General features: G+C 34.8%; 1 protein-coding gene across 1 annotated transcript in view; it reads left to right on the plus strand.

Moving 5' to 3' along the window:
- The window catches only part of THSD7A (thrombospondin type 1 domain containing 7A), a 262,887-nt gene that overhangs the window by 213,633 nt on the left and 27,506 nt on the right, over nucleotides 1-21,748 (plus strand). The window contains exons 14-16 of the mRNA XM_065752262.1: nucleotides 5,382-5,576; nucleotides 8,802-9,065; nucleotides 19,788-19,966. Of these exons, the coding sequence (XP_065608334.1) occupies nucleotides 5,382-5,576; nucleotides 8,802-9,065; nucleotides 19,788-19,966 (638 nt within the window). The remainder of the gene's footprint in view (nucleotides 1-5,381; nucleotides 5,577-8,801; nucleotides 9,066-19,787; nucleotides 19,967-21,748) is intronic.

Raw genomic sequence — 21,748 nt, forward strand, 5'->3', positions numbered from 1 at the left:
TGAGTCTGAGACTTCCTCTTCTCTATTGATGAGCACAAAATATATAGAGAAAAGCCATATTTTACTGAAGCAGCATTTATTGCCACATGCTGTTTCTTAGTCAACAATAGTAAACTAATCAGGTGTCTTGATGAGTCATATGAAACATAGAAGGAGTAACACAACATGTTAGCAGACACAAAATACATAGTCTGGAATAATAGAACAAATGTTTTATGAAGTAAGGTTTCTAGTATTTAATGGTGATACAGGCTATAAAACTTAATGTGGAGCAGAGGAGAAATCTCCTCAGTTAGGATGTGCTAAGGAGACTGTTTTGTCATTCTTTTGGCTGACATTTATTAGCACATAGATAATTTCAAAGCAGAGGTATATTCAGTGAGCTTGATGAGCATATGAAGTTTGAAATTGTGAACAATTCAGGCAGTTTTACATTATTCTATATTTGTATCTTAATATGTTGGCAAACCTCAGCTCCAGCAAATTCTGAAGGAACTTGGAAATATAGTTCAAATTCCTTTTGAACCATGTAGGAAAGTCCATGGAACTTGCCTGCTAAAAAAGACTGTTTTGCCAGCAGCCATAGCAGATTTCAGCAGGGCTTGTTGGATCACATTCCAATGCTAGTGAAGAGGACACATAGCAGATACTGCTCTAGTGCCCTAACTGCAATAGCCTAATCACATCATGATGTATATGGATGAATGCACAGGGAAGGGCTACCCCAGTGACCGAAAAGAGATTTGCAAAAGGATGTGCAGCCTGCAGTCCTTGCCACCATAAATATTCCTCAGAGTTATGTAGAAGAAATGGGATGAAAACTGTGGAATCTGTCAGCAGATTCTCTAATAGCAAGAGAAAGGTTATTTATAAAACTTAAGCAGAAGCTTAAGTAAGCTTGCTGTCAGACAAAATATCTCTGAATGACTGTGCTTGATGTCACTGGGAATTGGACATTGTTAAAGGTCTGATCTTAAGGTCTTACCATTCTTCATTCATTGCACGTAAATAGTTGTTTGAAAGACCATGGAGTGGGGGAATAGGAGGAAGCTTCCCAGGATTGCCGCAAGCACATAAGTGGCCTTGCAGGCTTCTTTGAGCCGTGAGGAGGCTCAGGGTAGAATTGGTGGTCAAAAGCATTTTCCTCTCATTGTAAACACACAGCGACAGCAGCCTCCCTCTCTGGGCATCACTTACTTGGAGGGGACATTTGCTCTTGCGGCAATTTTGTACACTCATCAAAAGCACAATAAGAGAGACAAAATGACAAAAGTCTGCTGCTCTTTCATGGAGCTATAAGGTATCATATTTACTTCGCTGAGATTTTTCAGATAAGAGTGTCTGGTTCATATGACTGAAAATTCACTGCAGATAACAACAGGCAGCTTCAGTTTTCATACATGAGCATTTGGACAATAGTGCTCAAAGCTATTATTCCTATGAGAAATTAATGACTTATTGCCAAAACAAGACCTCAAATCTCCAGACAATCTCCTGAAAAGATTCAGCAGTAACACACTATCACTCTTTTTAAAGTCACATAAAGTACTCTTGCACTTGCATTTTCCCAATATTATTGTCACAGACTCCTGCTTAAGATACTTCATGATAGAAATATTGCACCTTGCAGTGACTAGTCTGTCATATCCAGCAGAAATAGAAACAAACATTGATGAAGTCATAGCCTATGCAACATTGATAGTAGCTATAAGAAAAAGTAGCATTTGGTGCAATTGTGTTTTGCTTTTCTAGAAATGAAACAATATTTTTGCTACTAAATATTTAACAAATTAAAAAATAGCACAATTATGGTGTAAGACGATATTAGAGCAGTTACATTTATAAAGCAGTGTAATTTCTAGGTATGTTTGAGGTCAGTAAATCTCACATCTCGATGTAATCTTCATGAGGTACATTAATGATAGGAGCAATGCTGTCAAGATTCTTGTATAAATTCACGCATAGCAAGACCTGTTCAAATACAGTCTTAGTGTTTGATTGTGCCACCAACCAATGTATTAGCCTGTCATCCCCCGTGACTTTCTGGAAACAATGCTATCAGATAACATTTTAATTACATCAAAATTCCTTGTCTAGAAAATTTTAACTGTTGTTTATTTCATACCCTTCTTCTGGGAGATAACAATCATTAAATGCCAAAATAATTTCCTAAATGAATAGTTTCATTGTTAAATTTGATTTTTCTATTAGCTGTACTCCCACTTTATGCTTTCACTTTAACAATTACTTGTGCTTAATTCAGTAATAGAAAAGCCACACTCTTTCTACTTACTGCTAATGTCTGTAATAAATGTGACATGGTTGTATAGGCCAAATAATTAGTTGGACACTGCATAGCTTTATAGTAGTTGAAGACACTGCCCTGTATAGTAAGTTAACCATTGATCTCAGTGACATTTACTCAATGTAATTAAAGAACCATGCATTTGTTCAAAGATGCAGGGTCATAGTTTGCCCAAATTAGCCTGTGAGTTGAAAAACTAAATTGTACTCTTAACATTTAAAAACCAGGATATTGTTGATGTCTGGCCAAAATAATTAATTGTATGTACACAGTTGTAAAAATCCCTACTTTAAATAACAGAAAAATACCCACTCTTCTAACTGTCACAAGGAGTTATAAACCTTTCAAATAGATACCTGAATCAGTAGAATAACAACGGTAAAATGTGTTCAGGTCCTGTCAAATAGAAATAATATGAATAGTTATGGACAGGCTCTGTGAAAATTAAGATTCAGGAATTGATTTGGAATGTCAAGCTGTCCTTTAATTTGTGTTGTTATTACGGTGAAATATTAGGTCTCAAGAATGAAGAGTTCTCCTTCTTTGATTGGTATAGTACAACTGACAATTTGAAAAAAAAAAATAAAAAATGAAAACAAACAACTCAGTGTTAATTCCCAGCAGAACTTCTCATCTGGGTCTCCTTGATGTAAATTAAATGCACTATACGTATCTGAAGAAAATTTAAAGCAGACTGAATACCTACTGTAGAGTAATGTTTAATAACCAAGGAAGTTGGAGTGAATATTGGCTTCAGAAAAACTCAGTTCAGCTACAAAGGAATTATGCTCTTCAGTTGACAGTGTTTATGGCCTATCAAAGAATTAGATGGAGAGGCGGTATCTAAAACGGCTGTTAAACTTTTGAGGTTGATTTTTATAAGTTATTGGATTAACCAGTGAACTTATTTAGTCCTTTGGTAAGTATAGTTCTCATTGCTAAAAAAGGCGGCCTATGTCTCTGAGAATGGAGTGAAGTTAATGTAATTAGTTTTGCTGATGTGAAAGCATGTTAAGGATAAGCATAAGACAGGATTTAGGTTTGACCTCTGCAAATTTCCACATAGTAGAACTTCTTGAACTGTTTTTACCTTAGGATATCTGTGTATATTATCGCACAAGTATCCAAAACCATAGTCCAGGCCTGCATTAGAAGATGCTGGTTTGACCTGTGGTTTTCCATAATATTTGTATAACTGTAGAAACCCTATGGAGTGTACAGTTCACACATCTTCAAAATAGTTATGTGGATTTTCAGTGTTTACATACTTACCTTTTCTCAGTGAATCATTACATCTGGGGAAAAAAATAAAAAAGGAGGTCTATTTGTATAAATCCACCAATAATAATAGGATTTGACAGATTAATTGTATTAGACAATGTACAGCTGGTTGATCTCCCAGTAAGCACAACTTAATGCCATACTGAACCTATAACAAACAGTGCTGGCAGCACTGAACCAAAGGGCAGTCAAGGATCAGAGAAGAGGTTTGCTTAGCATCTCTGGGAAAACAAACCTCCCTCCCTTTTATCGTTTTACCACAAAATTGTGGCAAAAGCAATTCACTTAGGACATTTGGATATTTTAGTAGGCACAGGGGTTTGGAAATAACCATTTGCATCATCATGTTCAGCTTATTACAGTCATCATGAAGTAAAAATTTAGTTTAGAACTGTCAAAAGATAAAAGCTTTTTTATCATGAAATAAAAGGGCAGGGAGGCTTGAACATGTCACAAAACCTTTGAAATTACCTTGGCAACAATCTTTAGAAAAAACAAACAAACAACCATGTTTTCTCATGTATTCTTCCTTCCTTTTTTTGGAAGGAAAAAATAATTTATTGCCAATTTTCTATTTTATTTTGAAAACTTGCTTTCAAACCCATTTTTTCTCTAGCACTTGAATGTGATTATACTTGGGAAGAAAAAAATTACTTTTTTTTTTAATTCACATATCAATAATACAATTACTGACAGTACTATTGAAGTACTATGTCTAAATTGTGGAGAAGAGTGTAAAATAAAACATTATATTCCTTCATATGCTTAGAGAATGGTATATTATGTTTGGATGCAGTGTTGCTACAGCAATTGGTGATCCAAATTACTTTCACAGTCATTATGAGATACTGCATACACTGTCTGCTGTGAAATGTGAAGAAGAATAATATGATTCTATTGTATGAACAAACAACTGGAAGTTCTCAATCTTGTTACTGCAAAATAACTTTTATGTTGTTTGGGGCAAGGAAATAAAATAAGATTTACACAGTGTTAGGTTAGAATAATAGATAAGCAACCATGTTAAAAACAACAACAAACAAGAAATTTTGTTAAAGACTATGAGAACAGGACAGCCCCATTCTTTTTAAATACTTCTATTTTACTACTTCGTTTAGTGTGACCCACATTTTTCTAAGAATCTCTTATTTTTTTTCATGTCAAAAACTTCTGTTTAGGTTGTGGCTCTCCTGTTATAAAAAGTTATGTTCCTGTTTTGTCGGTACTTCACACACAGCAAATATGATTTGTCTTTCAGTCTTCTTTCAAAAACAAAAATTGCTAAACAGTGTTGGGCAAGTCGCAAAATACTGTTGAAGGTGACCAAGTATTATCTAGAATATATTTCTAAATATTACGTCTTTCCTTTCTAAAGTATATGCTATTGGTACAGTTTTATTTCTTATGTGCTACACAGCTACTGAAAACAACACTACAAGCTTAATATCTGAATTATGGCTTTTCTCTGTAGGAACAATGTAATGATAATGTGAAAATGAGTATAACAGTTATTGATAACATGATGATAACATGGATAACATAACATTTACAGTTGTCAGTAAGATTTTTTTTCCTGCTATGTACTGATAAAGAAATAGTAACATAAAGAGAATCTCAAAAGAGTAATTCAGAAAGATGGAATGTATTAATTTAAGATATAGCTGATTACAAACGTTTGTTGTGTAGCTATTCTTGGCTTTCAATGTGATGTTATGTTAGCATGCTGTAGACTCACTAAATTATAGATGTTCATGAAAAACTGACGAACTAAATCCAGTTTCTTTTTGGCTTCCAGCAATTACTTGTCGCAGACAAGATGGAGGACAGGCTGACATCAGTGAGTGCCTTAAGTATGCTGGCCCCTTACCGTCCTTAACACAGACGTGTCAGATTCCCTGCCAAGATGATTGTCAGTTTACAAACTGGTCAAAGTTTTCTTCCTGCAATGGGGACTGTGGAGGAGTAAGGACAAGAAAACGCGCTCTTATTGGTAAGAGTAACAAGGAAAATAATACATCTTGTACTAACTGTTTTGATTAAAGCCTGCATTGCTGTGAGGTTCCCTTGTTATTCTTGGACATAGGGAAGTGGCTAGAGAGAAGTAAGAATAACACAGGAAGCAGGGATTACTTCTTTAAGAAGTACAGATGTGAAGTGCAAAGCAGACCATTTATTTTTCTGGAAAGTAAGTCAGCATTATCTGTAGTAAGGTGAAAAATAAGAATTAAACCAACAATATGATCCAGAGTCCAAAGAAATAAGTCTTGGCCAGCATTTTTTATGAGCCCTCCATTATCTCTATGCCAAAAGAGGCATAAATGTCTGTTATTTTAAAATTTTTTATACCTTATTTATTCTGCACTATGATTCTGCTGCCTGCCTTTATGCACAAATAGGTCAGGAAGGTGCAAGGAATTGCAGTATGGTTGTGGATGGAAGGGGCTTCTGGAGATCCTTTGTCAAACCCTCTTGCTCAAGCAGAGCCATTTACAATCATTTGCCCAGGGCAACATCCAGACAACTTCTGAAATATCTCCAAGGAGAGTGATTTCAGAGCCTCCCTGTGCAATCTGCACCAGTGTCCACCCCTGTGCAGTACAGAAGTGCTTCCTGATGGTCAGGTTTCCTCTTGTGTTCAATTTTTGTACCCATTGCCTCGACTTGGCATCACTGAAAAGAGCCTCACTCCATCTCCTTTGCACCTAACTTTCAGGTATTTGTAGAAGTTGATAATATTCCCTCTTAGCTTTATCTTCCCTAGGCTTGAACATTTCCAGGTCTCTCAGTGTTTCCTCACTGGAGAACACTATTAATATAAAACAGAGTGGCAACAGACCACTTATCTGCACTTGATTTACATGCATTGTTTAAAGTAAGAGTTTAGAGACAAGGTTTGCAATTTGTTTTGATTCCTCAGCAACCATAATTGTAAAAGCAAACTATGTCTTGAGAGAATTGTCTAACCAGATTGAATTTTCCCGTTTGACTTAGGTCTGCTTTTTGGGATTTTGTTTCTTCATACAGAACTGCAATTGAAAAAGTAAAACATTTGTTAAAATTCTCGTGGATCTTTTCATAGAAAGCCTTCTGAAAGCCCAGATTTTACCTTTTTTCTGTTATATATTTTATATTGTTGAGAGAGCAATCATTTATTCTTAATGAAATCAAGTACTCTTTCTCCTTCTTGTCTTGGCTACACCAAAACACCCCTCATGGATGATATTTTGTTGCCATAGAATTGCTACAGCAGTTAAATGCTTTTCAACCTATGGACATAGATTCAAATTTTTGTTCTTAAACTTTGGTTTACATCTTTTTGACTTCTTAGCTGCAATCATGAATGTTAAATTTATGATTAAGCCAGTCCTTCACTTAGCTGAATATTTTTTCTTTAGAGTTCTTTATGTTCTCACTTCTGTTACCTTCATCCAGTAGCTGAATACACTGCAAGAGGCAATCAACTGCTTAATTTCCTACTTTTTTTATTTTAGCTACAACTGAGAATACTGTTTTTTGGGAGATTTTTCTCTTTATTACTGACACACTTTTTCTGCCTTGTGATGCTCTGTTACTCTGTGTTTGAGACAGCGGTGTCCCTTGAAATTTCTTGAGATTTTACTTAACAGAATTAAAAGTTTATCCAGTGATGTTCAATCCTTTTCCAGAAACCTTTACTTGTTCCACGTGATAGACACAGTTCCACTTTGAAAAACATTTTTTCTTCAATTTCTTTTTTTAACCTGCTCTTTTACTTCTACATGAAATGAAGAGAGAAAAAAAAAACCTGTTTTATTTTCAAATTATAACTGAAACCTCAAGAGTAAGACTTGGCCTGTGTCACAGCACTATTTGCCAATTAGTCTGTGTTGTCTGTGGTGGAGGAAAGCTAGCTAAGGGGGGTGCCCATTAGCAGTTTCAGGAAGAATATGATAGCATAAAAACCCTATCAGTCACTTCATCCTGCTGTAAATCAGAAGATCTGTGAACAGTGAATAATTTATAATCTTCAAGAAGGTTCATTGTGACTGTCTTGCCAGATTTGCTTCTGCAAGAGGGGGAAAAATATATATATATTTTTTTTCAATTTTAAAATCAATGCAAGAAATATCCAAATATCTTACCACACTATCTATGCTCTGAGGTACTTCCCTGTCCTCAGTTAAGGTGCCTCTTCAGGCTTGCTAAAGCAGCGATATGTGCTGTGTTGTTACACCTATTGCAATGCAGTACACAGCTGCCACAAAGGTAACTGGGTGTGCATTTGTAACTATCAATAGGGAAAATGAGGGTTTCAAAGATAGGTGTATAATACAAAGTTGTGTTGTCAAAAGAAGAAATTGTTTCCTTCAAGTACCTTGTTATTATTTTAAACAAAAGTAGTAGTAAATATAATCATTAAAGATGCTGCTAAGTTCTGTCCAGTGCTTTTGAACAGCAAGGAAAATATTGCAGAATATTAATTTGTACTATCATTTAAGTAACAGGAATCTTCAAAACTGTTCTTCATAGACATTTATATGAATATTCATAAGTATTCTGTATGGAAAGGAAAATAGAACAAACTTCACCATAGAGAAGATTAAAAATAAATTTACTGGGAGCTGGGAGATGAGTTGATGTGTACACAGAGTTGAACAAGGAAAGTAAGATTAGGAGAAAAACATGAGCTAACAGAATGTGTTTTTACATTCATAGGAATGGTAAATATTAACAGATGTATGACAACAGGTAGTAAAATGAAAGGGTTTTCACATTTTGAAAGAAAGTACCAGTGTGCCAAAGCCAAACGTTACTTCCTTTTGCAATGTTCTTCACCTTGAAAAAATTTTATCCAGAGATAATTTTTTTATTGTACTGCACATTGCTTATGTAACAGAGGAAAAATCATATATTTATTTACTAACTTTTTCAAAATGTAACCCCCAAGAACATTTATCCAAAATGAACAAAAATATATGAATTCATCTTAAAAAGTGCTACCTATGTACAAACTCCAGGCATTCATTACTTAAGAGAAAAAAGTCATTAACCTAAAGAAAAAGTATTAATCTAACTAATTTTTGGAATGCATGTTTAATTTGAAGTACATACATTTGTAAACATTGGCCTGAGGTTTATCTTTTGTGGAGGATTTGTCTTAAGGATGGATAAATGACATTTTTTGGAGATGTAAACTGATACAGACTTTCTAAAATGGTTTTTTTTTTCTTTCTAGGAAAAAGTAAGAAAAAAGATAAATGCAAAAATTCTCAGTTATATCCTCTGTTTGAGAATCAGTTTTGTCCATGTGATAAATACAGCGCTCAGCCTGTGGGAAACTGGTCAGACTGTATTTTACCTGAGGGTAAAGTGGAAGTGTTGCTGGGAATGAAGGTGCAAGGAGACATTAAGGAATGTGGACAAGGCTATCGGTACCAGGCCATGGCATGCTATGATCAAAACAGCCGACTTGTGGAAACATCACGATGCAACAGTCATGGTATTTAAAGATCTCTTTGCTTTCATCTGTTTACTTATGTGCTTTATTCCATTTTTATCCGAACAGGTAGAATTAGCAGACTGATATCTATTTATTAGGGAGAATTTTATCACAAGATATCTTCAAGTACAATACACGTTTTATGTATTTCTGAAAAGAAGTTTCAGTGATGATCCACAAAACAATAAACTTTGTTTTTACTGATTGTTACAGTGTAATTTAAAATTAAATAACAGTAAATTAGTGACTAGGTATTTTAAGAAATTATGGCAAATGTTACCATTTTTCCTGATAACTGTTCTTGCAAATTTGAGAATAAGACACTTCTTAGGGTCAAATCCTCAGAAAATAAACAGGTACAGCACAGGACTGTTTTGAGGAGAATGAAAATATTTCCATGAATATGAATGAACTAAGAATCTTTAGATAACTTTAATCTCCTTAAATAGCCTTATCTCTACCCTCTCTACCCTCCTCAGCTCCTTAGCAGATATACTTTGAGCTGAGATCAACAGCGCATAACACTTTTTCTGCGTAATTCTGTCGTAGAAATGCAAGTTGCTTAAAGACTTTATATTCCTTGTATTCTCATTGCTCCTGGAGGGGAACACTCACCTTCCTGAAGTGGATGCATCTGTAGTGTTAGGATCAAAACTGGCACTTTCTGATTCTCAGTGAGCCAGAAATGTGCTAATTTACATCACTGGAGTTTCTGTGTTCATCTGTTCTCCTGCTTGCAGTGCAAAAATGAACTATTGGTTTGAAGAGCTGGGTGCCATTAAGAGGTCAGTGTAAGTTTAGTATGTTTAGTATATACATATATTCTAATAATGTTAAAATAAATATTGGAAATTTTATTTCTTTACCTGAATGAAGTTAGAATAGTTAATAGCAAAATATTTAAATTTCTTAAGGGGATTTTAATTAAAGCTATTAATTCCTGTTCAAAAGAAACTTCTGTGTATGAAGCCAAGCTGAGACCTCTCAGTGTTTAGGTAGAACAGTGAGCATTCACTTAATATCTCAAAGAAAAGCTGGAAGATCATTTTGTGAGGAATTTTCTCTCTTTTATTTTTACTCTTAATAATTTTTGTTTTTGCTGCTGTGAACTTATACTGAAGAAAATATATATCCAAAATTTGAATTTGGCTTACTTTTTTCAGGTAAGTGCTCCTTTACGTATGTCTCATTTTTGAATCACTGGAAAAGAATACCTGTCTTAAACTCTCGTGGGAAAGAAAATCTGAGTACACAATGTTCTTTAGTTAAATGTTCAACTGTTTTCTCTGTGTGCTGACGTCTGCAAGGAATTAAACCTGGTTTTGTCCTTTTGTATAGCTTAAAAAACACATCCTACACATTCTCAGTGAGACAGGGATCATTTGCCAGCTTTATGGGACCTAAAAACTGCCATCCCTAATGACCAGCAGCTGTGTGAGCACAGATCTGCCTGTGCTTGGTGGTTATCCTGAGGGAGTCAGGAAGGTCTTCAGAAGGTTAGTAGGGAAAGCTGAAAAAAGTGCTGTGAAACAATCTGAACTGTTCAGAAGTCACCAAAATACAATATTGAAATTTTTCTCTATTTCATGGTTGATTGTTTTTAACTAAATGTGACCCCATGTGAGAAAGTAGTATTCTTTCAGCATTTAGCCCAGAATGTCCTTGGTCAGTTAAAGGTGGAAAATAGTGAATGTGAATCCAGTGGGGCTGATGGCCTGATGGCAGTCATAATTGTTTACTTGAAGAATGTGGATATCAGGCTTTGTGACAATAGTCCAGGGAAAATGTAAGAGAAATAGAAGTCTAAGAGCAAATTGTAGGTGCTGTGCACAGTAAGGAATGTGCTCCTTTAGGTAACTTGCAAAAAGAAGTGGAAAATGTTCCTTAATGTTGATTGGGCTGCTTTCAAGCCCTGGCAGTGAATTCAGTAGCAGGCCACAGTGGTACAAAATGGGAAGTCATTTGAATATCTGCTTTCTGTTTTGCACTGGCCTCATAAATCCAAAGAAAGGTAAAAATACATACAAGAGTGGTGGTGAGAAGTTTGGTTATTCAAGACACCAAACTGCTTTGGAGAATTTTCTCAGGATATTACAGACTCAGGTTTCATACTACATAACTAGAGCTCGCTATGTTTCTATTATTCAATAGCGTTAATAGCAACAAATAGCATAAAACAGAGTTTCAAAATAATATGAGTAATAATAATAATAATAATAATAATGTTAGTAAAAAACTGTAGCAAGAATCAGAGAGAGAAAAAGGGGGAATGAAAAATGGAACAAAACCTTTTCTCAACCATCTTTCTTTACTGTTAAAACTCTTGATGACAATTTCCAGTCTAATGGATTTTATCAGTTAATGTCCTCTACACTCACAGTGACCACAATGAGTAATCAGTGGAAAAACTACTGACAGTGTATTGTTATTCTACTTGCTATACTCAGGGTTTCCACTTACATGCCATTAGCACTAGTAAGCTCCGGAGAGAATCTTCCCAAAATAGGATAGCTTTCTTTTTCTTTTTACAGTTTCCATTTTTCCCACTTTCCTGTCTGGACATCTGAAGACTTTTTGCTCTCTGTAAACTGGAAATGTTTTTGAGTCACTGCTGTGATTATTGTGGGATGGAAAGCCAGAATCCTTTGATGCTTTGATTTTTTTGTTTATTGTTGTCATTGTTTTGTTGTATTTTTCTCGTTTTTTTTTCTTTTAATTCTTTGATTTTTATTTTTCCCTGATGCATTACATGTTTTTGATACTGTAGCAGAAAGCATCTATGTGCATTTTCTCATCAGTTCCATTTGAAGGAAGAAGTGCCTTTATCTTATCCATGTTTTAATGTATGGGCAGGTGAAACTTGAAATTGCTGTTGAACTGGACTCTGTACATCCTAAAATTATTTTACAGGTATTTCAGGTGCACAGAAAATAAGATATTTAAACTGATTGATGCTAAGGAATTAAACTGATATTAAATTATAGTTTCCTTTCCAGTAGCTCTTTTAGAACAACATTCTATTATTGGTAGGTATTGTACATACTATTTCTAAGGGTTATCTGATTTATTGTCTGCCTTCAGCATTTTTCAGATTTAGCATACTTTTGCAGTTACAAAGGGGCTAGAACAGATGATATAGATGTTCCAATCTAATTTCAGCGTGTGTTTGCAGCCTTTTCTGAGTATCTGCTTTGTATTCATGGATTATGTTCCAATGATTTGTTTTATTTTGCTCAATGTGTATAAGCTGCTGTTTTGCCAGTTAAATCTTATTTTATGTCGTTCCAGCATTTATGATGGTTTTCTTGTTGTTTTTATGCCCTTGGTATATGTCAGTTCTTTAGTTTGACATCATCTCTAGACTTCATTGCACTCTGTATTTTTGTCTTTAAGAACAAACATAAAAGCTATGTTATGCCAAATCAACAAGGGACTTCTGTGGTATCACAATGGTTATCCCACCTGCTAGCAAATAAAAGTGTCTTGTGGCTTCCCATCAATCTACTTTTAGTTTTTCAAGCTAAAATTGACAGGACTCATAACTCAAAGTTGCTTGTGTTATTTTTGTAAATTCTAACGAAGTTGTTTATTTCCCTACAGAAATGATAGCACTGAATTTGTCACTAATTTTATAACTGGTCCAAAGAAGAATAAAGCTTGTCTGCTACGTTATCTGCTTTGTTCATAAATCAGTTTCACTGTTAGTTCTTATGAATCTGTTAACAGTTTCTTTTCGAAGTAGTACAGTATATACTCACAAATAGGATATGATTTGCAAATCAGCTTGAATTAAGAAAGAAATCAAGATGATTATTTAAAGATTATTTTTGTGTATTGCCCAACTTTTGCTTGAACTTCTGTTATCTTGGGACACTGAAATGATGCGACAATTGTACTTCACATTTGACAACGTCCTCTAAATCTGACAAAAGGGACAAACTATCCCCACACTGATGTTTTTAATATATCATGGAATATGTCATGCAGTGTGTTAACAAGACATAAAGAACTCAAGCTACTGCCATGTAAATTTGTGAAACCATGAGTAGGCCTGCATCGCATGTCATGCTGTTTTGAGTGGGAAGAATCAGAACACAGACCTGCACTGCAGTGCCAAAAATGAAATGCACAACATGTTTGTTTATAATCACAGTTCAGTTGACTTCCTCAGAAGAGAAAAGGTGAACAAGAACAGAGAATTAAATACTTCAGAGCTTTTTTTTACTGCTTGACACATCTTGTTTCAAAAGATTGGAGAAGAGGTAACTGAGTTTCATAGAAGCTGGGGATCTAAAGGGAGGGTATAACAGAAGGAAGACCCATATATTAGTACACTTGTAAGAGAGTTTGTGCAATAATTATGGTATTTTGAGTGCAGCTGTAAAATCACAAGTATGGACAGGTTTGTTAAAAATTCAGGAGTGACAATAACTCTGAGACAAGAAATGTAAAACATAGTTAAATAGTTAGCTCTTGTTGCTGTTTGCTGAAACTAGAGAAGGAGCAGAGGGAAGAGTCTAAAACAGTTCCTTAGCTTTCTGTAGATTAGAAAGTAATTCAAAACAAATCCCAAACAGCTAAAAACAGTCTTAAGTTTCTGCTGCAAAAGGACAAGATGGTTTTTCTTGTTTGTAACCAGCTTTTTTTTTTTTTTCCTAGTATTACACGTCTGATAATTTGATTTTCCTTTCATTTGTTTTTCCAACTTGGAGCTACGCTTATGTATAAAAGAGCTAGTACCATTCAGCAGCCATTTAAAATATTCTTGTTATTTTTCTGTCATATCAGTTCTGCAGTGTGTGGGCAGAAGCTAACAGCTGACATCTGACAGTGGATGTGGCATTGTCAGCTGAAAGTGATTACTGACCTGTTGTTTACCTGATCTCTTCAATGGAAGACATATACATTGCTCTTTCTTTGAATTCTGCTTTGTTTCATTGCTAATTTGGTAATATTAGTGGGGAAATGAAAAAATGTACAGCTGACTTGATACTCATGTGTGAGGTTTTGTGAGGCCTTTTTTCATTAGAAAAGCAGCAGTAGTTTTTCATAGCTTTCTCCCTGTCATCACTACTATTGCAGAGCTCTGTGAGGAATGACAGGCGTCTTCCAAAAGACTGTTTTCATGTATTCATGAAAAAAAATCAAAACAGTCTCTTTCTGGATCCTCTAAATCATATCTTGGATTTTTTTTGTAATGACAAAATCAAAAGCAGGCCACTGCCATGCTTTTGAACTATAATGTTTATTCAACAATATTTTTTCCCCCATCATAGGTTAGTTTTAAATCATGACCCACATAAGCTGAGAAGCACTTGCGCTAGTGTGTGTAGCAAAGGCAGACATAGAAGAACGTAGAATAGAAGCATGGCAAACAGATGCAGCATTTTTATATAGGTCGTATTACCCTTCTTAATTCATGTCAGTTTACTGTTAAGACCTTAGGCACAGTCAACCAGTACAGGATAGTTTGTCTGCTGCCTTATTAGTGTGAGATTATTTCCCCCTTTAGCGTTAATTAAATGAGATGCATTGATTTGTGCTGACTCTACAAAGCCCTCCATGGCTACAAGGCTTATGCAGAGGATTAGAGAGGCATATCTGTGTATCAGTGAATACTTCTACAACAGCTGCTGGGAATATCCATATGAATCAAGAAATTTTGTATTCGATTGCTTTTGTGTGTGATAGTAAAATCTCATAGATTGATAAGTGTCTATGTCGTCTAGGATAACAGTTAGAACTTGCTGTATTCACTTGTATTAGGACTTTGGAAAATCTTCTTGTACACTTCCAATATTCTAACCTGAAGAAATACAAATTTGCCAACAAAAAATAAGATTGTCAAAATTCAATTGTGACTTTCTGTTGTGTGTTTATTCTATAATTCATTTTTTTCCCATAAGAGCTCCTAATCCAATATGGCAATATGCTTAAGTTCTTAAACTGTTATTAGGGTACTTTGCAGTTTCATAGCATATATATCTTCTAAGAAATTTTTCTTTTCACATACAGGATACTGTGTTTGTCATGTTGTGTATTCTCTTGGGATATATGTACTACCTGTTGCCCTGCACCACAATTACTACATGGGCCTCTGCATTACAGTGCCAACATGTTTGGTCTGTCAACAGCACAGCGGTTTTGAGGCAGTCACACATTAACCCAAAGACCCGTGTTTAGTTCACCAGAGCCAGAAATGCTGGTTAAGCATTAGCAATTGCTTTCAGGTTTTAAGGCTTTGAAAGAGCAATCCTGGGGAAAAACAAACAAACAAAAAAAATAAGTATGGAGTGCAGTGTATTTTTCCATGGTTTATTCTTTTGTTTATTTTTTGTCCTGGAAGATGGGATCCTAGAACTTTGTGTTTCATGGCAAAAAACATACAAACAAACAAACAAAACTACCAAAACACTGCTGAAAGAAAAAAAACCCAAAAAAACTATGCTGAAGAACATAAATCATTATTTTGACATTGCAGTTTTTTTTCCTAAAAATATAAGGACATTTTCTTTGTGAAAGCAAAAACACAACTCTGTCAGTCCAAAGAACATAAGAGTAAATATAAAGACTTTCCAAGATACTCTTTATGTCAACGTTTTTTAATGTAAGTAGTTGGTCTGTTCTTATACACTGCAGATACAGTTTGTGTGGGAAAATTGGAATATAACCTACCTAACCTGCTTTGTTGTTAGACAAAGTGTGAAGTCTATTAAAGTTCCCCTATAGAAAGTGTCCAGCATATCTGTTAATTACTTGTTCTAGGAATGCAGGTTTTGTTACCAATTAGCAATGGGACAGTAAACCATTCCCTTTTAATAACGAATTCAGTTAATAATCTTAGCATTTTAAGGCATTTATTAAATTGTAGTTCAGTAATAAATCTTTAATGATAGATTAGCCATGTTCTCATTCATAGCAGACAAGTGACCATTTTGTAGCCTTGTGAAGTTCAGCTGATAGGAGATGAAACAATTGAGAAACTACTGCACTGAGAGAAGAGTAGAACTAAAGAGATGGATGTTTTTTTTCCAGTACCATTCTGGACCTTGCAGACAGAAGGCTCTGTACCACAGTATCCCAAGATTTCATCTTTCCGGTCTTCATATGTTACAGAGAATAGGAAGACCAGCAGGAAATGTGTAGTGAAGGACTTGAGTTGGGAGGAGGAGAAACTGCAGGCAGAACATGAACTTCAGATGTCCAGTGTATATATCTTTAGCCTTTGCTATGTTGGTCTGCTGTTTCATTCTCTCATCTTCTTAATTTATTTTCTTCTGGTTTTTTTCACAACCATTTCCCTGCTTTCATTCTTTTTTCTTCTCTCCACATTTATCCTGCTTTTGCTTGTTCTTTAAACCTCAAGGCTCTAGCGTGCAATTTGCTGCAATTGTATTACACACCCTGTATGTGTGATATAATTATGTGATATTCCACCATACAGACATCCCTCTGCCCTCGGGCTTTAGCAAACTGTTTCTTTAATATGCTTTTGCAGTGTCTAATACTAGGGGTACCCTCTCAAGGATGATTAAATCAGTAGGAACAAGACTGAAAACTGAAAAAGGCCCCATTTATGTCCTTTTCAAAAAAGGAGCTATGTTCTGCATCAGCAGGCTCATTTGCATGTAATCTTTCTTTTATTTTTTATTTTATTTTTATAATGTTTCTATGTTTTCAGTGTAATTCTCCTATATCACAATATACTCTCTTCTCACTAAAATGTTTACAGAATGGTCAAATTTTACAAATGCAAGTACCAGAAAGGTAATAAAAACAGTTCTACTCTAAAGGAAAACCAGCAAACCAACAAACAAAAAGAGTATAGATTTTCAAACTTCCTGAACATCTGTTTTCTTTGATTTGTGGGGTGATTACTATGACCTTCTGGGGATTGTTATCTTTTTTCATCCTAAAATTTTATGATATGTTGACATCAGATGCACAGAAGGCATCTTAGGTGATGACATGCTTCAGGGAAGCATTTTCTGAAACATGGCATTAGAAGAGTAGCAAATGGAGCAGGATATGTCATTTGGAACATGTAATGTTTATTATTCAGACATCTTCCTTGGACAAAAATCAGACACCAAATCAGAGGGATTTTTTTTTAATTCTTCAATTTCTCTCTTTGCTTCTCTGTTTTTATTTATGGGAATATTCTTAGTTCTGCTTCACTCTAATCAGGAGATACTTGAGTAGATTCTTGAGGGAATTTCATTCTGCTCATGCATCGCCAAGGTATTGCTTTGAGCAGAATGTCTGCATCTTTTCTCTTTTTGTTTTGTTTTCTCTTCCTATGCAGTATTTATCTTTACAATTTTCTTGACTATTTTCTCAGCTATTTTTTTTCCTCTTCCTTCCACTTGTCTTTATTTACTCTTTCCACCATTCTCCTTTAGTCTCTTCCTTCTCTAAACAGTGATAAAAGTATAGAATATTCCAGGTTGGAAGGAAACCACAAGGATAATTGTGTCCAGTTCCTGACTCCACACAGCATCACTTAAGAAACAAACCATTGTGGGGTGCCATGCTGTCAGACTGCTTCTCTGCTGCCATCTGTCACACAACAAAATGTAATGGAATATGGGTGGGAAGGTTTAACCTCTACTACCATACCTCCAGCATAATAAAATAGGTTACACTGCTTTTGAAGCAGGCCTCGTAGAATATATTTAAAGCAGTTTGAATTTATTTCATCCATGCAATAGTTACAGAGGCAAAAGTTTAATGAGTGGTAAATGGTATAACTGTGTTATAGTAGGTTTCTCCAGCACAAAAATGTAAGAAGTTATTTTGAGACTAAATGCGACATATCAGAATCACAAGCAAACTTGTGAAGAGGACTTAGATCTTCAGATATTTCCATTAGACAGTAAATATCACTGCTCCTTTTTTATTTAATTTCCTTCTTTTAACTTTGTTGCTGCTGTAAATTTTCATTCAGTAATTTCTTAATAGTAAATGGTTTTGTATAGAAGGTTTGTCTACTAATTTATGGTGAAGATACAGAGCTGGATATTTATGAAGTTCAGTGTAAAATAGGACTTAGCAGTCAGGTACATCTGATTTCTAAGAGTAACTCAGAGATGTGAGCTAAGGAGAAATGTAATCAATTTTGCATTTACTGCAGCAGAGCAATCTGTGTCACCACCTCCAATATGTAGTGATATGATCTTCAAAAATATACTCTGTCTAACACAGTGTACCTTTCATATGATATCACTGAACAATTGATGAGAGATACTTAATGAATATACTTGTAGTTCAAGCTAAATGCATTTGGACATATTAAGGAAGATACACTTAATGAACAAAAGTTCTGCAGTGCTCAGATGCAAAACAGGCTATGTATATTTAAACTCTTTAATATTTGAATGTTCCAAACAGACGAGAGCTAGCTAGAATAAAACCATCATCTAAATTTGGCTATAAAATATTCTGAATTATACTGTATGTTTAAAACAAACAAACAAACATGTTTTTGTGTTTAACACAGCTAGAAATAGATATATACAGATGAAATCTCTTAAAGGATTTAATTTATTATACATTATATGTGATTGTTTGGTATCGGCTGCTTTCAGAAGAGAAAGGTAAACTTTACTTCCAAGTATAAGTTAGAAACAAAGCTACTAAGATCAGCTGAGATGGAAATGACAGTGATTACATTCAACATAATAAAAAAGTCAGCTTATGTGAACAACATATGAAATGATGGCAATCATTTGAGAATAGTCTTACCCATGTAAGAATCAATTTTCCTGCTGTGTTTATTAAATATTTTAATTCCCTTTTATGTACACTAAGGGTTATTTAATTTTTTAAGTCAATATTTGCCAACAGTAAATGCATTCAATATCTGATACAGGAAAGGGGAGAGGAGAGTTCATTAAAGTTTAGGATATTGTTGTAGCAAAAATACTGCGAAGGCCAACTTTTTTTTCAGAGGTTTTGTATCTTCTGCTGTAATTATTGGCATAAATGACACGCTTCATAATGCTGTGGCATATGTTGCTTTTAAAGAAAGACATTTTCACTTACTCAGTGAATTGAGGCTTCATGTTACTCCCTACAGACCATGTCTTTCCCCTTTCCAGCCTCTCAGGGCTGATGACTTATCCAAACCAAACATCTGCTTTTCCATTCAGTGCAATTATTCAGTGTGTTAGCGGGGGCAGATGGTTGTTAATCGGCAGATCATTAATGTGGCAGACCACTCTCTCTTTCTAGCCTTAGAAAGGTCACAAGGTGTTAAGTTCCCTTGCTCTATACTGACATGAGATGAAATTTTTTTATTCAGTTGGATATATATATGTATTTTATAACTGCAACTTACTTTTTACAAGTATGGAGGAGGCTTTTAATTAAACCTTCTTTAGTTGAAAAATGAATTGCTTTCACAGTATAAGAATGTTAAAATGGGATGGGTTAGTGTCAATTACACTGTAGCTGTCAGAAATTTTGAATGCTGAACTCTGATGAATGTAAATCATAATCAGATAACAGTGAGGATGCTCAGCTGTTATTTTATCACAGTCTCCAGTTATGTGTCAATTTCTTGCAGAATTTAATTTAGCCCTAATGATGAAGAAATCTCTCTATTCACACAGTCCTGTCAAGTCAAACTTTGGACAATCTAAATGAACTAGACGAGGTCTTCAGGGATAAGTGGCAGAATGACATGCTGAAGAGATTTCACTTTCTTTTCCATTCACACAGGTTATATTGAGGAAGCCTGTATTATTCCATGTCCTTCAGACTGCAAGCTCAGTGAGTGGTCCAATTGGTCTCGCTGTAGTAAATCCTGTGGAAGTGGGGTAAAAGTTCGGTCAAAATGGCTCCGTGAAAAACCCTACAATGGTGGAAGACCCTGTCCCAAGCTAGATCATGTCAATCAGGTAATTTTATTTACATTTACATTACTGATGTAGTTTTTCCATACCTCAGAAAGCCCTTTTAGCTGTATTGGCAGGTTTTTTTTGTTTGTTTTTGGGTTTTTTTAAGTAGAAAAGCTACACAAATATGGGGCAGATGTAGGTAGATGGAGATTGCTATAATCTCCTCAGCTGGTGCAGGTTCTGCCTTCATTGTTCAATCATCTGCAAGAGTTCAGTACATAATCTGTACTGTAGAGACAATAAAATATTCTCTAACATAGATGCTGAAGACCATGTTTCTGAAGATGTTTCCTTACAATGGGTGAAGTGTTTCTTATTACTGGTGCCAAAACTACTAAGATTATTTTGGCATTTTAATCAGGTTTGATCTTTACCTTCCAAGTACACTTGTGCTGGCACAGCAGTTCAGGAGTGTGCTTCTGAAATCAATCTCCAAGTTGTCCCAATAACCACAGTTGATTTTCCATAGAAAACAGCCTGGCTGCCGAAACTGGTTCCTCTTCAAGTAGAACTAAGCCAGGAGATATGATTTTAGAGCACACTGGGAATGCTTTAATGAGAAATGAACTTATAGGCTGTGGGACTGAGTTTAGCACTAATCCAAATCAAACCCCTGAAGTTCATGCTCTGTTTGTTTGAAGAGTTTTAGAAAGGAAAAAAAAAATACCTTTTCAATTAACATGATTTTTTGAGCCCATTTATATTAAAATAGTTGTTGAATTTATTTTATCTTGCTGAGGTATGTTGAATGACCACATGATCTTCTCTGTAAATATTCAGAAGTTGGAAAAAAATGTGATATCAATCTACATTTGAATAAAGAGCGTGCACTTTATATTATCCTATTGACATTTTTCTGGCACAGAGTGAAATGGTGTGTTGATCTAATTTTCTACTTTAAGGAATTTAATTAGTTTTAATTTATGAAGTATGCATTAAACTTCAACTAATAAACTAAGTTTGTGATCTGGTCTAGCGGAACACAGACTAGAATGTGTGTTGCTGAATTTGGGTCAGCACATGAGAATTGTTTAAATTAAGAGTTTAATTAAATCAAGAGAATCGTTTAAATTAATCTTTCAACAGGAAGAAATACACAGTTTATATGAAAGTGTTTTCTTTCTGTAATACTCGTATAGAACATAACAGACTCGGTTTTTTTTTCATCATGGGAGTGATTTTGCTGAAGGTCTGTTGGCCTCTTACGTGCAACACTATTGCCCTCTACTGGTGCTTTGATTTATTGCGATGTGACATGATATTTTCTAAATAATAATAGATGATCCATAATGTAATTACTGTAAATATATATATATATACAGTACTTCATGAGAGAGTTCCACACATATTATAGTAATGTCAAAGAGTTTAGGGGATATATCTTTCAATTTAAAGTATATTCACTATCTGGACATCTCAGAAATACGCAAAGAATGTTCCTACAGTCTAGTTAGCAAGTAACAACAAGCTAGTTGATTAATCTAATCTAATCTAATCTAATCTAATCTAATCTAATCTAATCTAATCTAATCTAATCTAATCTAATATTCATTTGTCTGGAAAACTACTGAAGCTTTAGAATATTTATTTTGTATAATTGGTATTATACATATATATAAATATATAAAATAAGTTTATATGCACACATATACAACAGTGGTAAGATTGGATCTTTGGAGGCTTTAGATAGAGGGGAAATGATGTACAGAGGGGTTATACTGTAGGTAGAGAGCTAAGAAATATGATTTCTGAGGAATGCTTGCAATATGTAGTCTAGCTGAT

This window comes from Cyrtonyx montezumae, unplaced genomic scaffold, assembly GCF_038088225.1.
Source record: "Cyrtonyx montezumae isolate F1298 unplaced genomic scaffold, pur_monq_1.0 scaffold_8, whole genome shotgun sequence".
NCBI lineage: Eukaryota > Metazoa > Chordata > Aves > Galliformes > Odontophoridae > Cyrtonyx > Cyrtonyx montezumae.